Source organism: Brachypodium distachyon, chromosome 1 (genome assembly GCF_000005505.3).
Source record: "Brachypodium distachyon strain Bd21 chromosome 1, Brachypodium_distachyon_v3.0, whole genome shotgun sequence".
NCBI lineage: Eukaryota > Viridiplantae > Streptophyta > Magnoliopsida > Poales > Poaceae > Brachypodium > Brachypodium distachyon.
In genome coordinates, this window is record NC_016131.3 from 44,398,556 (window position 1) to 44,413,697 (window position 15,142).

The 15,142-nt window shown below is 45.9% G+C and overlaps 1 protein-coding gene across 1 annotated transcript; it reads right to left on the reverse strand.

The window, feature by feature from the left end:
- Positions 1-1,055: 1,055 nt before the first annotated feature.
- LOC100824668 lies at positions 1,056-1,761 on the reverse strand. The gene has a single exon (XM_003564055.4). The coding sequence runs from the start codon at positions 1,703-1,705 to the stop codon at positions 1,340-1,342; it is 366 nt and encodes a 121-aa protein (XP_003564103.1). The 5' UTR covers positions 1,706-1,761; the 3' UTR covers positions 1,056-1,339.
- Between the last annotated feature and the right edge of the window lie 13,381 nt (positions 1,762-15,142).

The window sequence follows — 15,142 nt, forward strand, 5'->3', positions numbered from 1 at the left end:
ATGTACCACATTTCAAATAAAAAGATCCATCTTCAAATTAAAGTGTTTCTTGACATGGTTAATGTGTTCCTGGAAGCATTAAGGCTTTCGCAATGTCTTTCTTTTCGACAACTTATATCAAGTAAATATTGTCAGAACCAAACTTGATACTCCATGCGTTCACATACAGGTTTGCTTTAGATCAAACTTGTTAAACTTTCATCCAACTTATAGAAAATAAATATAAAAATGTGCCAAATTAATATTGGTATATATATACTGCATTGATTTGGTATCATAGATGTAGTATTATTTTGGAGTAATCAATATAATGAACCAGACGGGCCAACTGACTCTGGGATTAAAAACATCTTAACTTTTCTTTCCTGTAATGAGGGATCCTGTACTTAACTCGATGGTATGCAGATTGATTTGCAGCTTCAATAAGCCTAGTGCACCACACTTGCGATTCAGAGGATGCTTCTTCGAGTTAGTTACAGTAGTCTTTCTTGACATGTCTGGATTAATATGTACTCCCAGAAGTCTTTCTTGACATGTCGGGATTAATATGTGCTCCTTAGAAGGCTTTCTTGACATGCCGGGATTAATATGTGCTCCTAGAAGCTCTTGAAGAACTCACGATGTGTTTGCTTTCAACAAGGTACGACGGTATGATGTGATGAGTTATGAGTGCACAATGTTTCTCAGATCCGAACTCTGAAGCACTTTAAAACGCAGAAGTGCAGAACCGTTCATACTCTTGTGATCTCCACATTCCGGTCAGAAAGGATCAGTTCATATACAGTACAGTAACTGTATAAACATAGTAAACCATAGCAGCGGCATCTCATTTTCAAGCAAATGAGATGACTCAAACACCGCAAACAATGCAACAAAGCAGCTCGGAATATTAACTGTATAAATAGTAAGCAATACTTCAAATCTGAATGCAATGCGTGTGTAGTCCTACTCTGCTGGCAGTTGGTCTTCCTGTCTCTCATATGTGCACAATTAACACAAACCATAGCAGCGGCATCTCATTTTCAAGCAAATGAGATGCATCAAACACAGCAAACAATGCAACAAAGCAGCTCAATAAATTGTCAAATGTTAAGGCAAAACCAAAGTTGATCGATCCAAGCGTAGCAGCAATGTCACACGAGGTAAGTAGATTAAGAAAAATTACTCGTACGTTCGACTCAACCCAGCAGGGCCTCCGGGGCATTACGACGAACACGTCGCCTGCAGAGCTATGGTTCGCGACGTACATACCTACGCTGCGCGCAAAGATCTCGATAATACACAAGCGATTGCAACATCATCGAAATGGAACTGAGGGAAGATCTCCGAGGAGAACGAGCTACTTGTCGTCGGTGGCGGCGGCAGGGGCGACCGGGGTGGCCGGGTGAGCGGCGAAGATGCGGCGGAGGTGGGAAGCGAGCGCGCCCGATGCGTCGGCGCTGGACTCGCGGTGGAGCGAGTCCTGGAGGTCGCGCACTCGGAGGGAGATCTGCTCCTGCTCGCGGCGGAGCTGGGCGGCATCTTCGGCGAGGTCGCGAACACGGTGCTTCTGGCTCAGGGACCGCAGGCTCATCATGAGGACGCCCGACATCAAGAGCAGCTGCACGAATCCGTCCTTCCGTTTCGCCGCGCTCGCCAGCAGGCTCACCGTCCGGCGACCTCCCTGACCCCCTACGCCGCGGCCGCCGCCGGTGATTTCCGCCATCCAGGTGGTCTTTCGTTCTTTAGTCAGTTTTTGGTAGCGACCAAGAAAAACGGGCTGGATGCGCTCTCGCCTCTTGGTAGTTGAGGCTTTATTTTGTTTTGGGTCAGGCCGCTATACGGTACTGGGCCTGGGCCAGCTTGCGGCGTCCTCTCCCGGGCCCTAAATTGCACACGTTACATCTTGCGGATATCGTAGTGAGCTCGCAGGCATGGACCATTGAGTCTGCGAACTGACACCGGTCCCCGCCTATCGGAGTTTGGCCCCAAACTAAAATGACTAAAACCCTGGTACGGACATAAGCACGTAAGTGATAGGATTGAACGTGGTCTATGGATCAACGAGGCACCGTTCATCTAGGTTCGTAAAGACAACCACTGTCCCAGTATTAAAATATAGGTCAAAATAATATGCTCAGAGTTAAAAGCTTCATATATAAGTAAGATTAAGGTCTCTGTCTCTCGGGAGCAAATTTACACATACAATATCTCAAGAGACTGGTCATCATACAAGTATGGGTAACCTAGGAATTTTCAGCACATGTTCATAATGTATTTTTCTGATAATTATTTTCGAGTTAAATAACGTATTTAGTCCCGCCCTTACATCAACACGCCCTTCTACCGCCGCCCCAAGCTGATGCCGCCGAGTTGTTCACAGACATCGTAGTAAGAGGCTGCTCCCTGTTTTTCGTGTGTCTCCATTGGAGTTGCATGAATGATTAAAAATAGAATAATTTGGTATAACTAATATGTAGGCCCGATGATTAGATAGACATCACAATCGGAAATCGATTTTATTGACAACATTTTCAAATTGTTCATGACAGCTTATTGACATTTCTCTGTGGATTATTTAGGCTTTGCAAAAGTCGCAGCACATTGCAACTCAATTCGTTCAAATGTTGTGTTCATACGATTATCTGAAAACCAATAACAATATTCTTTTGATACGAGGGCTGCTTTAGAGAAATGGTCTGTCAAGTACAATGTCGACTTGGTATTTGCATGGCAAGTTCATGCTTAGAGATGGCCGGGTAAGTTCTTCTTGACCACATGCTCCTTTATGAATAAATTGCTGGATTTTGTCTGAAATTTAAATCTGATCTTTAAGAGTCGATTTAGCTGAAATTATTCAAGTTTGTTGCTTCCAGTCTTAAGAGTGCTGAATATGTTAATTTCTCATCGACACCTTTCTATATGAATGAACTACTTGTAGTATTTTATATTTAATAATGTCAACTACAACATAACACCGTGAATAATATCCAGTGCTAGACAAATCTGCTCATGTATATGCAAGTGTTGGTGACAGAGGCAACCAGGAAGGTCTTAATTCAAGGCAAGATTACTATTGATAAGATGTGCTTTTTTGCATCGTACTGTGCGATGCTTGCTTGTTGGTCAGATTCCTAATGTTGCAGATACACTTTGTTTATTCTCATTCTCATTTGCTCCGAGCTGCTCCAGAGCGACCTCGATGCTTGGCCAGGGTGCTCTATGCCAATGTCTTCCATGGCACATGCTTAGAGTCCGGCCTCAAGGACTCCAGGAGAATGAGCTATGTGCCCTATCTGGAGGCTCAAGAAGAATGAGCTATGGAGAGTTTTTTTGTTAAAGCAATGTGACATTCTCTTGTATGCAACTAGAACATTCTTTCAAATGTTGTGTTCATACGATTATCTGAAAACCAATAACAATATTCCTTTGATATGAGGGCTGCTTTAGAGTTGGACACTGATCATTCGTATCTCTTTCTTGTTGATGTAGATTTGACCTATAGTCAGCGACCGGATGGAAGTAAGAAACTCATCTTTTTCATTCGCGTGCTCTTAATGTCTTGTTTTTTAGTTGGTTCAAAGTTAATTTACTCTGCCAGTGCCATTTAATTTCTAAGTCCGTACTTTTTTAGTCTGGTACCTAAATGTAATATATTTATGCGCTCGTGGATTTTATAGGTACATTGCTAAACTATTTTAATAATGGTTCAATGAGAAAAGCAGTAATAATAAATAACTTATACTCCTTCCGTCCAACAAAAGATGTCTTAAGCTTGTCAAAATTTGGATGTATGTAGATATGACTTAGTGTATAGATGCATTCAAATTTGGTCAAACTTGAGACATTATTTGTTGGACGGAGGAAGTAGAAAAATTAAATTTGAAAAACACGTATTGTGGAGATTTGCACGTGCAAGCTCACTAGTTGACTTTTAGGCTCCGCCCTCACTCCTCGGCTTCCTAAAAAAGCCCCAAAAGAACTGAACCTTTGATATAAAATGACTTTAAACCTGAGATTGGACCCACTTTTGGTGCCTCAAGAATTTCAGAAATTGGAATAACTTGTAAAATCCCTAGAAAATTATTGTAGAAAAAAAACAGAAAAAAAACTAAAATTTGGAGCTCCGTAGTCTTCCGTGGAGCAGCATGAACGTCTGTGCGCACGAGTTGTTCTAGAAAATCTAAAGTTTTGGTAATAGTGATTTTGTGGTGATAAAAAGGAATTCAACTCTGCCACCAGAGGCAATTAGCTTCTCTATGGCATCTGGCGGCCCACGGTGTCGGTGTTCTGCAATTCACGTCTTCAGATGGGTGAAAAGAGAGTAACATTTTCGAAGTTCCAGACTTTCAGCGAGCATGTGTGAAACAAGGAATATATTTCGGTTCTCAAAGGATCCATCGTGCATGGAATCATGAGGCGGGGAGAGGCAACACTTTTGCGTGCCAGGCGTCCATCAACCTTCAGTTCAGATCGATCGCCCCCTAGACCCAAAGTTCATCCGTAGTGCAGGCTTTTTTCGTCATCATGCGTTTGACTAACCAGCTGACACTTGATTCTTCGTATTCCTTTGCCGCGTACGTACGCTAAGCAAAGTTCATGACTTGGTTTCTACTTTCTACCGTTGATCAGTTAGGAGTACATTGTTATTTCTGCATTCCTCCAGAGAAAGCCAACGGCTTAACTAGACATGTGTATGTGTGGTTCGTGCGTTGATCTTCTTGTTTAAACTTGATACAAACAAACTCTTACACCTAACCTAGGTAGCTACGGAGTAGTAGACTCCAGGGATCGTTATTTGATTTGTCGAGCTCGTGCTTACATCATCGCGAATTCGCGATAAACCAATTACCATGGCCGCAAGAGGCACGTGGGTGATAATATAGGAACCGGGGACATCACCCATGTGAGATGCTTTTGCCTTTTGATTCCCCGCGGTGGCATGTGGAATCTAGCCTTGTCCTAGCTCCCCCCTTCTCTTTTCTCTGAAGTGGAATCGCCTTATCCAGTTATCCTCGCATTGTAATCATAGCATCGCCATCGTTAGGTACGTAAGACGACAAGTATTACAGTCATCCACACCGGTAAATTGGCCCGTACGTGACTAGTACGTGCCCACATCTCCGCCTCGTGCACGGCACGACAGAGCACGAGGCCGGCCGGGGGCAGAGGCCGGCCTTGCTGCGTGTGAGCGCCATTAGCTCTCGCGATTAATTGGTGCGTGCATGCGCGCAACGGCAATGACCCCACGCCGTATCACGCTCCGGTCACGAGGGCCCCGCGCTCTACGGACAAGGCCGGGCGCGGCGATGTCACGCGTACGTGCGTGCGTGCACGCCTTGGATCGATGATCGATCGGGCTGCGCTTTGTTTATTGAACATCGTTTGTCTCGAATCTCCACACACGGCTCCATGCATGATATGAATATGATGCTCGCGGGTCGCGAGTATGATGTGTCTACTCCTCTCGCTTTGTCCTGCGCGGCACCATATGCTTGTAGTCTTCATAAACTTCCACTTTACCAACACGCTACTGAAGATCTAGAGATACATTGATGATGCTCCTTCTTCGGCCGGCGTGCTACGTACGGGTCACAAATGCCGTCACGTGCATGCATGCACGAACGACATGGTGCTGCTTCTTCAAATGAGGCATCCGCGCGCCATGCCCCTCAGGCTACACCGCTACAGGCCTACAGTCCTGTTGCCTACCCCTGCTAGTGTACTTCTTTTTTGCGAAAAACCACTGCTGGTGTACTGACTACTGCCTCCTGCCCACACACATCGTTAGATTCAAGAAAATAGCCGAGAGACAAGCATTGAGTAGTGTACGTGTCCGACCCCGATCGACGAAGTTTATAAACCTATATAAAAGTTATATTTTTCGTCATCAACGTGCCGAACAGTAAAATAGTTCTTCAATTTTTTTTATATACTTCTCATCACTCAACTTCCAAAACCGGATACCAATGGTCATTTACCCTGTCTAATGCGGTTTTGGTGCCAACGTGGCATGACTTTTTCTGACTTGCCATGCTGGACTTAGCCTTAGCCTTCTTTTAGGAGTCCATTTATATACTCTTCGTCACTCAACTGCCGAAACCGGATTTACCCTGTCTAATGTGGTTTGGTGCCAACATGTCATGATTTTTTTCTTCGGACTTGACATGTTGGCATTAGCCTTCTTTTAAGAGTCCATTTATTTTCACATCCAGAACCAAGAAAAGACTCAAGTGGACCTACGCCATTGGGAAGAAAAATTCGACAGCCTCGTCAATATACACTGTGAGTTGCGGAAGGTTTGGTCCACCGAAACCATTTGAGGTGCATGCGGTCGGTTTCGATAGTCGAGGGACGAAAGGTACAAGGAAAAAAATCAAGTAACTATATTTGTATACTTTCAACAAGTCGAAAGAAAAGAATATTTTTCTCTTAATTAAACTAGGCAAAGAAAAAACAGTGACAAAACGATGGAGAACACAACATATACACCAACAACGGCGAGGTGACACAGCAGAGAGCAAAGTGGGGATAGATAGATCAAGGGCCGGTGCGAGTGTAGCCTCGCACTCCTCGGGAAACCGTGGCATGTGCGTGTGCCACACCTACCTACTGCCGCGGTGCACGGCCTCACTGGCTGGCTCGTAGCCGTAGCTCTAGGCGGCCACACCCAGCGTGCGCTCGCGGCCGGCCGTCATGGGTCGATCGATCGATTGGCCTTCCGTGGCAGCGTGGGTCGATCAATCGATCTCCTGGAGACGCAGGGTGTCTCGTTCCACTTTTGAGCGATGCACCGTGGCAATCAGTGATCAGGTGGTTACCACCCTAGTTAGCTACGCATAGCTCGTGGCGTCGTCCCAGCGGTCCCTTCGCTGTCTGCCTCGTGATGGCGTGTAGGACGATCGTATGGGGGGCTCTCTAGCCTGTGACGTTGCTTCGGTTCTTCGAAGATGCCCGGCCGGTCAAATGTTTAGGGGCTCTTTGGATCAAAGAAATTCTAAAACAAAGGAATATGAAAAAGATAGGAATCAAATGTCATGGCATGGCAAAACTTATAGGATTTGAAAACACATGAATATGTAGTATAAGTGGTTTGGTTGCATCATAGGAAAAATGTAGGAATTTTGTATGGAAATGAGTGTATGACATGGTTGTCATAGACACAAAGGAATTTTTCCAAGAGGTCTAACCTCTTGCTAGAATTCCTATAGGATTAAGGTTTAGGAAAGCAATCTATAGGAATTTTGTAGGATCTATTCCTTTGAACCAAAGAGCCTCTAGAGGAAAAAATCCTATGGGTTAAAATCCTACAAAAATTCTTTGGAATTCCTTCAATCCAAAGATGCCCTTAACTCTTCCGTATTCCCTTTAGATTTTGGTTCAATCAAATCGGGTCTCTTCCCACTCTATCGAACCTCGATCAACACGCACCGCCGAAGCATACGGTTGTGTCGTGCGCGCCACAGTGGGCCGACTGCGTTGCGTACGTGGTGCCTGTCGACAGTCATGCCCTCGTCAATCTTTTACTTGTTCCGGCAGGGAGACAGGGAGTCGGAAAGTGCCAAATTGGAATATTCTTCCTGCCAGAAGCTGTAATTTTCTTTCTTGGTAGTACCATCCGCTCTTTTTCGCGTTTCATCTCCCTTGTCCTTTTCTGTTTGGGGTTCTTCTGTTAGAGCAAGATTAATAGCTATCACCTGCTGCTGGTTGTAAGCTTTGCCATGTCATCTTTAAGTACTCTCTCCGTTCCAAAACACAACTCACATAGATTTGTGCACTTGGACCAAGGCAGCTCTCGTTTCTAGTGTCTGACCACTCATATTAGATTAATAGTAAATGGATGTGAGTAGTTATTGGCCGGGTGCGGGTATCAAGAGAAAAATGAGGTGTATTGTGGAACAAATGGGAAAATCTATATGAGTTGTGTTTTGGAATGGAGGGAGTAGTATAAGAGCAAGAATAATAAGATGATGTAAGTAGGCTATAAGGATTTAAATATTGTATCTTTACTTAGTTGGAGAAAAGAAAAAGGAGAGAAAAGAGAGGTGGGTTACTATCTAATAGTCAGCTGCAGCATGTGCTCCTAGGCACTCTATGGTGTCTAGTAGCACGTGTTGCAGCCGGCTACTAGTTAATAGCCCACTTCTCTTCTCTCTCCTCTTCTCTTTTCTCCAACTAAGCACCAATATACTCCCTCCGATCCTAAATTGTTGTCGAAATATTACATGTATTCAGACATTTTTTAAGAATTGGTACATCCATATTTGAACAAATTTAAGTCAAAAATTTAAAATCAGAGAGATAGTATTTAAAATTCTTGTACCAACTTATAATCCACTATTATTCTATTATTCTTGGTCTTGGCGACCTACACACATGACGGCTGCAGGCTGCAGCTCCTTGTTTGTTCTTGTACCTTTCCCAGGGTGACTTCTTCGAGAAGAAAGAGCAAAAAGAGAAGAGAAATTTTTTAGTACACCCTTTGGTCCGAATCAATACCAGAATCACCTGTGTCACACTGCTCGGTACAATCTACTTGCGGTGGATCATGCTCTGTTTTGCTCTTGTAGCATCCGTGGGTATGGGCATGCGTTTCTGTTGGCAAGGAACACGTTCATTGTGCACTTCCGAGTTCCCAGAAAAGCCGAGCATTTTATTTCAAACTTCAGTGAGTTCGCTAGTACATTTCTGAAGCTGACATCTGAAGCCTTTGTCTCACAGCGTGACATGCAGCGGTCTCACATATGGCATTATAAGCATGGTTTTAAATAGTGTGCTAGGACATTTAGACGCTATAGCGTGCTATAGCGCGCGCTATTTAAAATAACGCTTTGCAAAATAAAAATGAATCAAATATAGCTCAAAATTAAAGGTTGCAGCATAACAACGTATTAGAAAGTTCTCCAGTCATTTACAAGACCAAATCCATGACATAAACAAAGATACGACACATAATTGAAGCATCGGAGGAAAGGAGGCATGTTGCGAGATGGAGGAAAGGCGGCTTGTTGCGAGCTGGAGGAAAGAGTCGTCGCCACTGCTGCCGGTCACGAGCTGGAGGATCTGCCGCCTCTGCTCTCATGGTGGAGCCAGTTAGGTGTCAGAGATTGAGACCGAGAGATTTTGAGATTGGTCTTTAGGCCGGCGTGGTACTATTTGGATTTTGGACGCTAAAATATTTAGCGACGCTATAGCAAATTGTGTTTTGCGCCATTTAGCGTGCTAATAGCGAGAATTGCGTCATAGCGAGAAAAATTGCTTAAACGTAGCGTCGGGTCTTCAGATATGCTGTAGCGACGCTATAGCGAGGAAATAGCGCGCTATTTAAAACCATGATTATAAGGCCATATTGTTGTTTTGATTGGTCAGAGTTATTATTTCCTTCATATGTCCAATCTATTCTAAGAGGTCTCCAATTCTAAAAATCTTCGATCTGTACCTGTCGGCCAAGATAATTATTCATGGGTTATCTAATCTACCAAATCTCTGTTTGTAACATGTATGGTTAGGACATTCATTTGATCAGCAGACAGGACAAGACATGGATATCATGTACACTGGTCAGTGGCGGCGGATAACATTAACATCATCTCTTATCCTACCAGCCTAGAGGATAACATTGTATTTAGCATGTTCAGCATTCATCGATACCAATGCCCTTCCTTTTAAAAGGTCGTCACTGTGAAGCATGGTCAATGAACAATAGTCGATTTCTTAACATCTTTTTGCCATAATAATTAAATTCTTCCACTGGCCCAACCGCAATGCAGAGCTTTGTCTTTAGGGTGTCTTTAACCAGTGTACTATTACCACGTATACGTGCAATTGTTCAGCAAAAGATGATCTTCCATGCTCCATGCATGCTGTGCATATAGATTCTTGCATCCATGATTTTCATGTCAGAAATGATGGTAGGCCAGTTAGCAACGGTGTGGCAGATTGGAATCCTGGCTTGCACAAACCAAGGGACTAGTTGGTGCATGGCAACTGAAACAGAAAATTACTTAAAATCATCACATTTGAGGCACATGTCAAGAAAAACCACCTTTAAAAAAAAAAGTTCAAATCACCACCGTTTTGGGGATACATGTCGCTCCGAACACTAATCTTTCGGTTGAGCACGAATTGACGGCAAACCTGACAATGGGGCCCACTTGTCGGAGCCAACGTGGCGCCACGTCAGCACTTAACACAGCCCACGACTGGTCTCTTCGCCGACGTGTGCTTGGCATTGCTGACAATGGGGCCCACTTGTCGGAGCCAACTTAGCGGCGACTGCAACTCACCCGCCCCCGCAACGCTCTCCCCTCTCGCCCCTCTATTTTCTCCCCTGCTCTGCTTCTCCCCCAAGTTTTTCTCTCCCTCCCTCTCTGCTCTCACTCCACGACCGTGCCACGCTCCTCCGGCCGCTCCCCGTCGATTCGGCCGCCCCCAAGACCCCTGACGCCACCACAGCCTCACAAACCCACAGCCAGACCACGTGGACCCCGCCTTGCGCCCGAATCAGCTGAGCCGCAAGCTTCTTCTCCGCCTCCGGCGGGAAACGCCTCCGCCCCCGTAAGCTTGTTTCGTCTCGCCCTCGCATCTCCACCGCCCTCTGGAGCTGCGCGTCGATGCCTCGAGAGCACCAGTCCCCCCGCCCACGTCTGCCGCTTGCCGACGCCGCCCCGCGTCGGAAGCCATCCCCGACCGACGCCCCTCGTCATCACTGGCCTTAACCAGCGACGGATACGCAGTGCCGCCGCCGCCATCCGCCTCCTCGTGCCGGCGCGCACCTGGGCAGTACCTCGACGCGCCTCTCCGTGCACCGGAATGCTGGACTGGCCACCATCTTCCCCAACTACGGCGACGGCTACATCGGCGGCCAGGAAGGGGCTCCAAGGCGGGGGCGCTCAGATTCGCATCGGCGCCAAGGACGGGCGAGGGCTCAAGGTAGCACCGTGATCCTCTCGCTTGCAGCACAACAGCGCGGGGCAGCAATAGGGGTGGCACAACTCTCGTTGGAGTTGGAGCAGGGGAGGCGGCTCGGTGGGGAAAGAAGAGCAGGAGAGGGACCGGTCGGGCCAAAGGACAGGAGGCACTGCCATGAGGTCAACCAGCGATGGGGATTCCTGGTGGTGGCGGGGAGTCGGCAAAGCAGTGGCCATGGCGGCGGAGCAGGGGATTTTAGCAGCGGCCATGGCTGCGGGCGGACGAAGCCGGGCGTGAGGAGCTTGAGGTCGGCGGCGGCCGCGGGCGAACGGAGGCCGGCGTGAGGAGAGAGCAGAGGATTTTAGGAAGAAGGTGATTGTCCAGCGTAGCGCCACGTTGGCTCCGACAAGTAGGTCCCATTGTCAGGTTTGCCGTCAATTTGTGCTCAACTGAAAGATTAGTGTTCGGAATGACCTGTATCCAAAACAAAAACGATGATGATTTGAATATATTTTTTAAAAAGTTGGTTTTTCTTGACATGTGTCACAGACACAGTGGTTTAAGTAATTTTCTCCGACTGAAAAGTGATCCTTGCGGTGACAGGAAAGAAAGTTCCTGATAGGGCAGGCCGTCCAATTATAGTGCGAATGAGTGGCTCTGGCAGATGCTTTCTGACAACGTAATTTGGTAGAATCCCCGACAAAGGTAAAGTTTATCACGGAAAGGGACAAGCAAAGGAGCTTTAGAGCAACCTTTTCCCTTCAATGGCAGCTCTGCTAGTAGTACTACGTGATAGTTGAGGTGCTGAGGGCTGATACGTCATTTTGTTTACTTTGCATTCGTCAGGTATAGAAGTTTCTTCACTTTATAAAGTTCCTTGGAAAATAGCTCTAGAATAAAGATCATGAGGAATTATGACGTCACTCGAGAGAATAAAACTGCAGCACAAGTCCGCTAACGGACAACCTTCTTCAAGAGAGAAGAAGAAACGCAGTTCCCGGCTTCCGGCACACACATAGGACAACGATAGGGGTGTTGCCGGGATACTCTGTAGGACGATGAAGCAATGAACGAAAGGGGACGCACTACACCGGCGTTCCGCGGGCGGCGGCGCATGCAGCGAGGTGTTTAATTACTGCTCGCAGTTGCGGTTGGTGTAACGGCCGGCCGGCTGTGGGCATTGCCGAATGCCGATATATATGCCCATATATATGCAGCATGCGGCGTACGTGACCGAGGCGTCGTATGAGCCCATCTATCTAACTCTGGCGTCGAGCGTAAATGAATCTTGACCAGGGCATGGGGTTAACGAATCTTTTGCATCTTTCTGGCCGGGCTAGTTGCATGAGGAGGTACAATCATGTGACAGTCGTTACGCAGGCGCATGCATGCAGCTGTGACGTATACTACACGCTTGTTGTGGGGCTTAATTTGCGCAACGAGACATGCATGCATGTATATATACGTGGTTTATACTCCGAACTGACAAGCAGGCTGGTGGGGGTGCATGGCCGGCGTTTTCCGAGGTGAATTGTTCCATGGCGAACGGGGGGGCCGGCCGGGTGATCTCAGCCTATAGCTTGATTCCTGGAACGCCTCATGACGTGGTGTGACGTCGTGACCAGCGAAGTGTAGAAACGCCTTGTCGGACGGACAGGACAGCATGCATACCACTTTTTCCGTCCTGCATGCTGCCGATAATTAATTACCGGTGAGTTAGGTTATTGGTTCATGGACTTCCTAATTGACGACAATTCACTCAAGACTTCATTATTATATTTATAGCAATTTTATGTACGTACATTCTTTTTCGATAGTTTCAATCAAGGGGAACGGATGTTTTGATTTAGATAACGGCTTTGCTATTTGTAAGGTGGCCGAGAAGTAACTATTTCTAAATCGATGCTAACAACCTTCTGATCTAATCACTGAGATTCGTTAAAAACTCATGCAAGTACAAATGATGATGAGAAAATCTTGATCGGATAATTGTTGACCGAGAAATAGACAATCTCTTTAAATAAACGAAAGTTTATTCACTTTTGTTGTCGTGTCATGACCATGGTGCAGCTCACTACAAGTGTTTCTCCATTATTCTGCGCCAGCTTCTAGCCGTTTGAATCATAGAATTGGACTTTTTCCAGTAGTGCCGTTAATCTCCAGCGAGTTAGGTTTTTTGTTCATAGACCTTCGTAAGGTCATATCATTTACTCCCCCGTCCAACAAAAGATGTCTCAAATTTGTCAAAATTTGAATGTATCTAGACATGACTTGGTGTATAGATGCATTCAAATTTAGTCAAAGTTGAGACATCTTTTGTTGGACGGAGGAAGTAAGAAATTATTTTATTTTATTTCAAAATGGAGGGAACCTAGGCACCCACGTGATGCACAATCATCATATTATTAAGCACCAATCATCATACGAGTATAAAGTTTACATCCCAAATGAAAATAAAGCTATAAGATATTACCGGCCTTCTAGCCTGTTTATGACGCGCCATCCAAACCGGCTGAACAATTTCCGTACGACCGTTTCCAATCAGTACGGTGCACCCAACTTCCATAAGAACCTTTCGCTTTCGTCTGAAGCAGTATGGACCGGGTATGGAGTCAGTGAGATGCCTGAAGAACAACTTGAAAAAAAAACTTTTTAGCCCCTAAAAAGATAAACTATTTAAACGATTTGTCCAACCCCTAAACCCGCGACCAAACATATCATTAATACAAATTAAATGTCACAAAGACTGCTCTCAAAACCAAGCTCTGCTGATTTGTCCAACCCCTAAGAGTTGAATGGACTGATGGGGAGGACAAGTTGTGGGCTTGCATGAGGCACAATGATAGTCCATCTTCATTTGTCCGAACAACTCTCAAATGGTCAAATGGGGAGGATAAATATGAGCTTTTCATTGAAGTTTCCCTATCACGTGGCTTGTATCTCCATCATCATGTTCAAACATTTTTAAAAACCTACAAGTTTGACCAAGTATATAGAAAAATAGACCAATGTCTACATTCTAATATAGCTATATTAAACCCATCATGATATATATCTTCATATTATACTGATTTTATAGGTAGATGTTACTCCATTACATTTCTATAAACTTGGTCTAGATCATTTTACATTTAGAAACAGATGTACTAATATAGTAATTCTTTTTGAAGGAAAAGCATTCCATTAGCTCAGCATTGACACAGGGTTACAACGGTTGGTATCAGAAGGCAGGTGTTGCCAAGGTACAATACCGGCTAAAGAACCAGATGAATTACTCGTCCTAGCAAACTGCGCCAAATCATGCGCAACATTATTCGCCTCACGTCGAACCCAGGAATAGCAAGAAGCTTCAAAATTTGCAAGGAGAGCCCTAATGTCAGAAAGGATGGTGCAGATGGCAGAGCGATCCCCTGCTGCAGCATGAAGGCCGGTGATCAGAGTGGAGCAATCAGATTCCAGATGGATTTTAACATCATGCTCAACAGAGAGAGTGATGATCCCAAATCTCGCCGCAAGAGCTTCAGCTTCGGCGACAGACCCACAGTGACCAATCTTCCCCCAGGCTGATCCGATATACGCTCCAGAGGAGGATCGCAGGGAGGCCCCCCACCGCGCTACCCCAGACTGCATATCGACGGCAGCATCACTGTTCAGTTTTAGCCAGTCGAGCGAAGGGACTTTCCAAACCGCGTTAGGCGCCGAAACAGACTGCCGAACGTCCCAAGAACCATGTTTGTCAGTCGGCTGGCCGTCGAGAGGAAGCAGAGACTCATCAAAAAACAGCTTGCAATGACTGGGTCTGGGCCTTTTATGTTTTCCATCGCTAGCGAGTAGCTTCTGATGAAGTGGGCAGATTCCTCGATCGTCGCTTTCCCATTTCCGAAGATGGCATCATTTCTGAGGTGCCAAGACCGCCCCCAAAGGAAATGCAACCTCTGTCGCATTAGGACATCCACTGAGTCAAGAATGATAAGAGCCCAGTCGTCTCCTCCCTGGCCGAGATCCCCATATGCCGGCAAATCCAATTCTTTGCGCATGCGCTGACGCAGTCCTCTGGCCTTCGTGCATTTCATAACCGGGTGATAATTTGATTCATCCTCACAACCACAGATAGCACAGGTTGGTCTTCCTTTGCCAATGCGATGGGAGCAAAGGGTTTGCACCGCCAGGGAATTTGTGGCAAGCTTCCACCCGAACACTCGGACCTTCGGAGGAACATTTGCATTCCAGATGGCATCGTAAATCTTGCGAA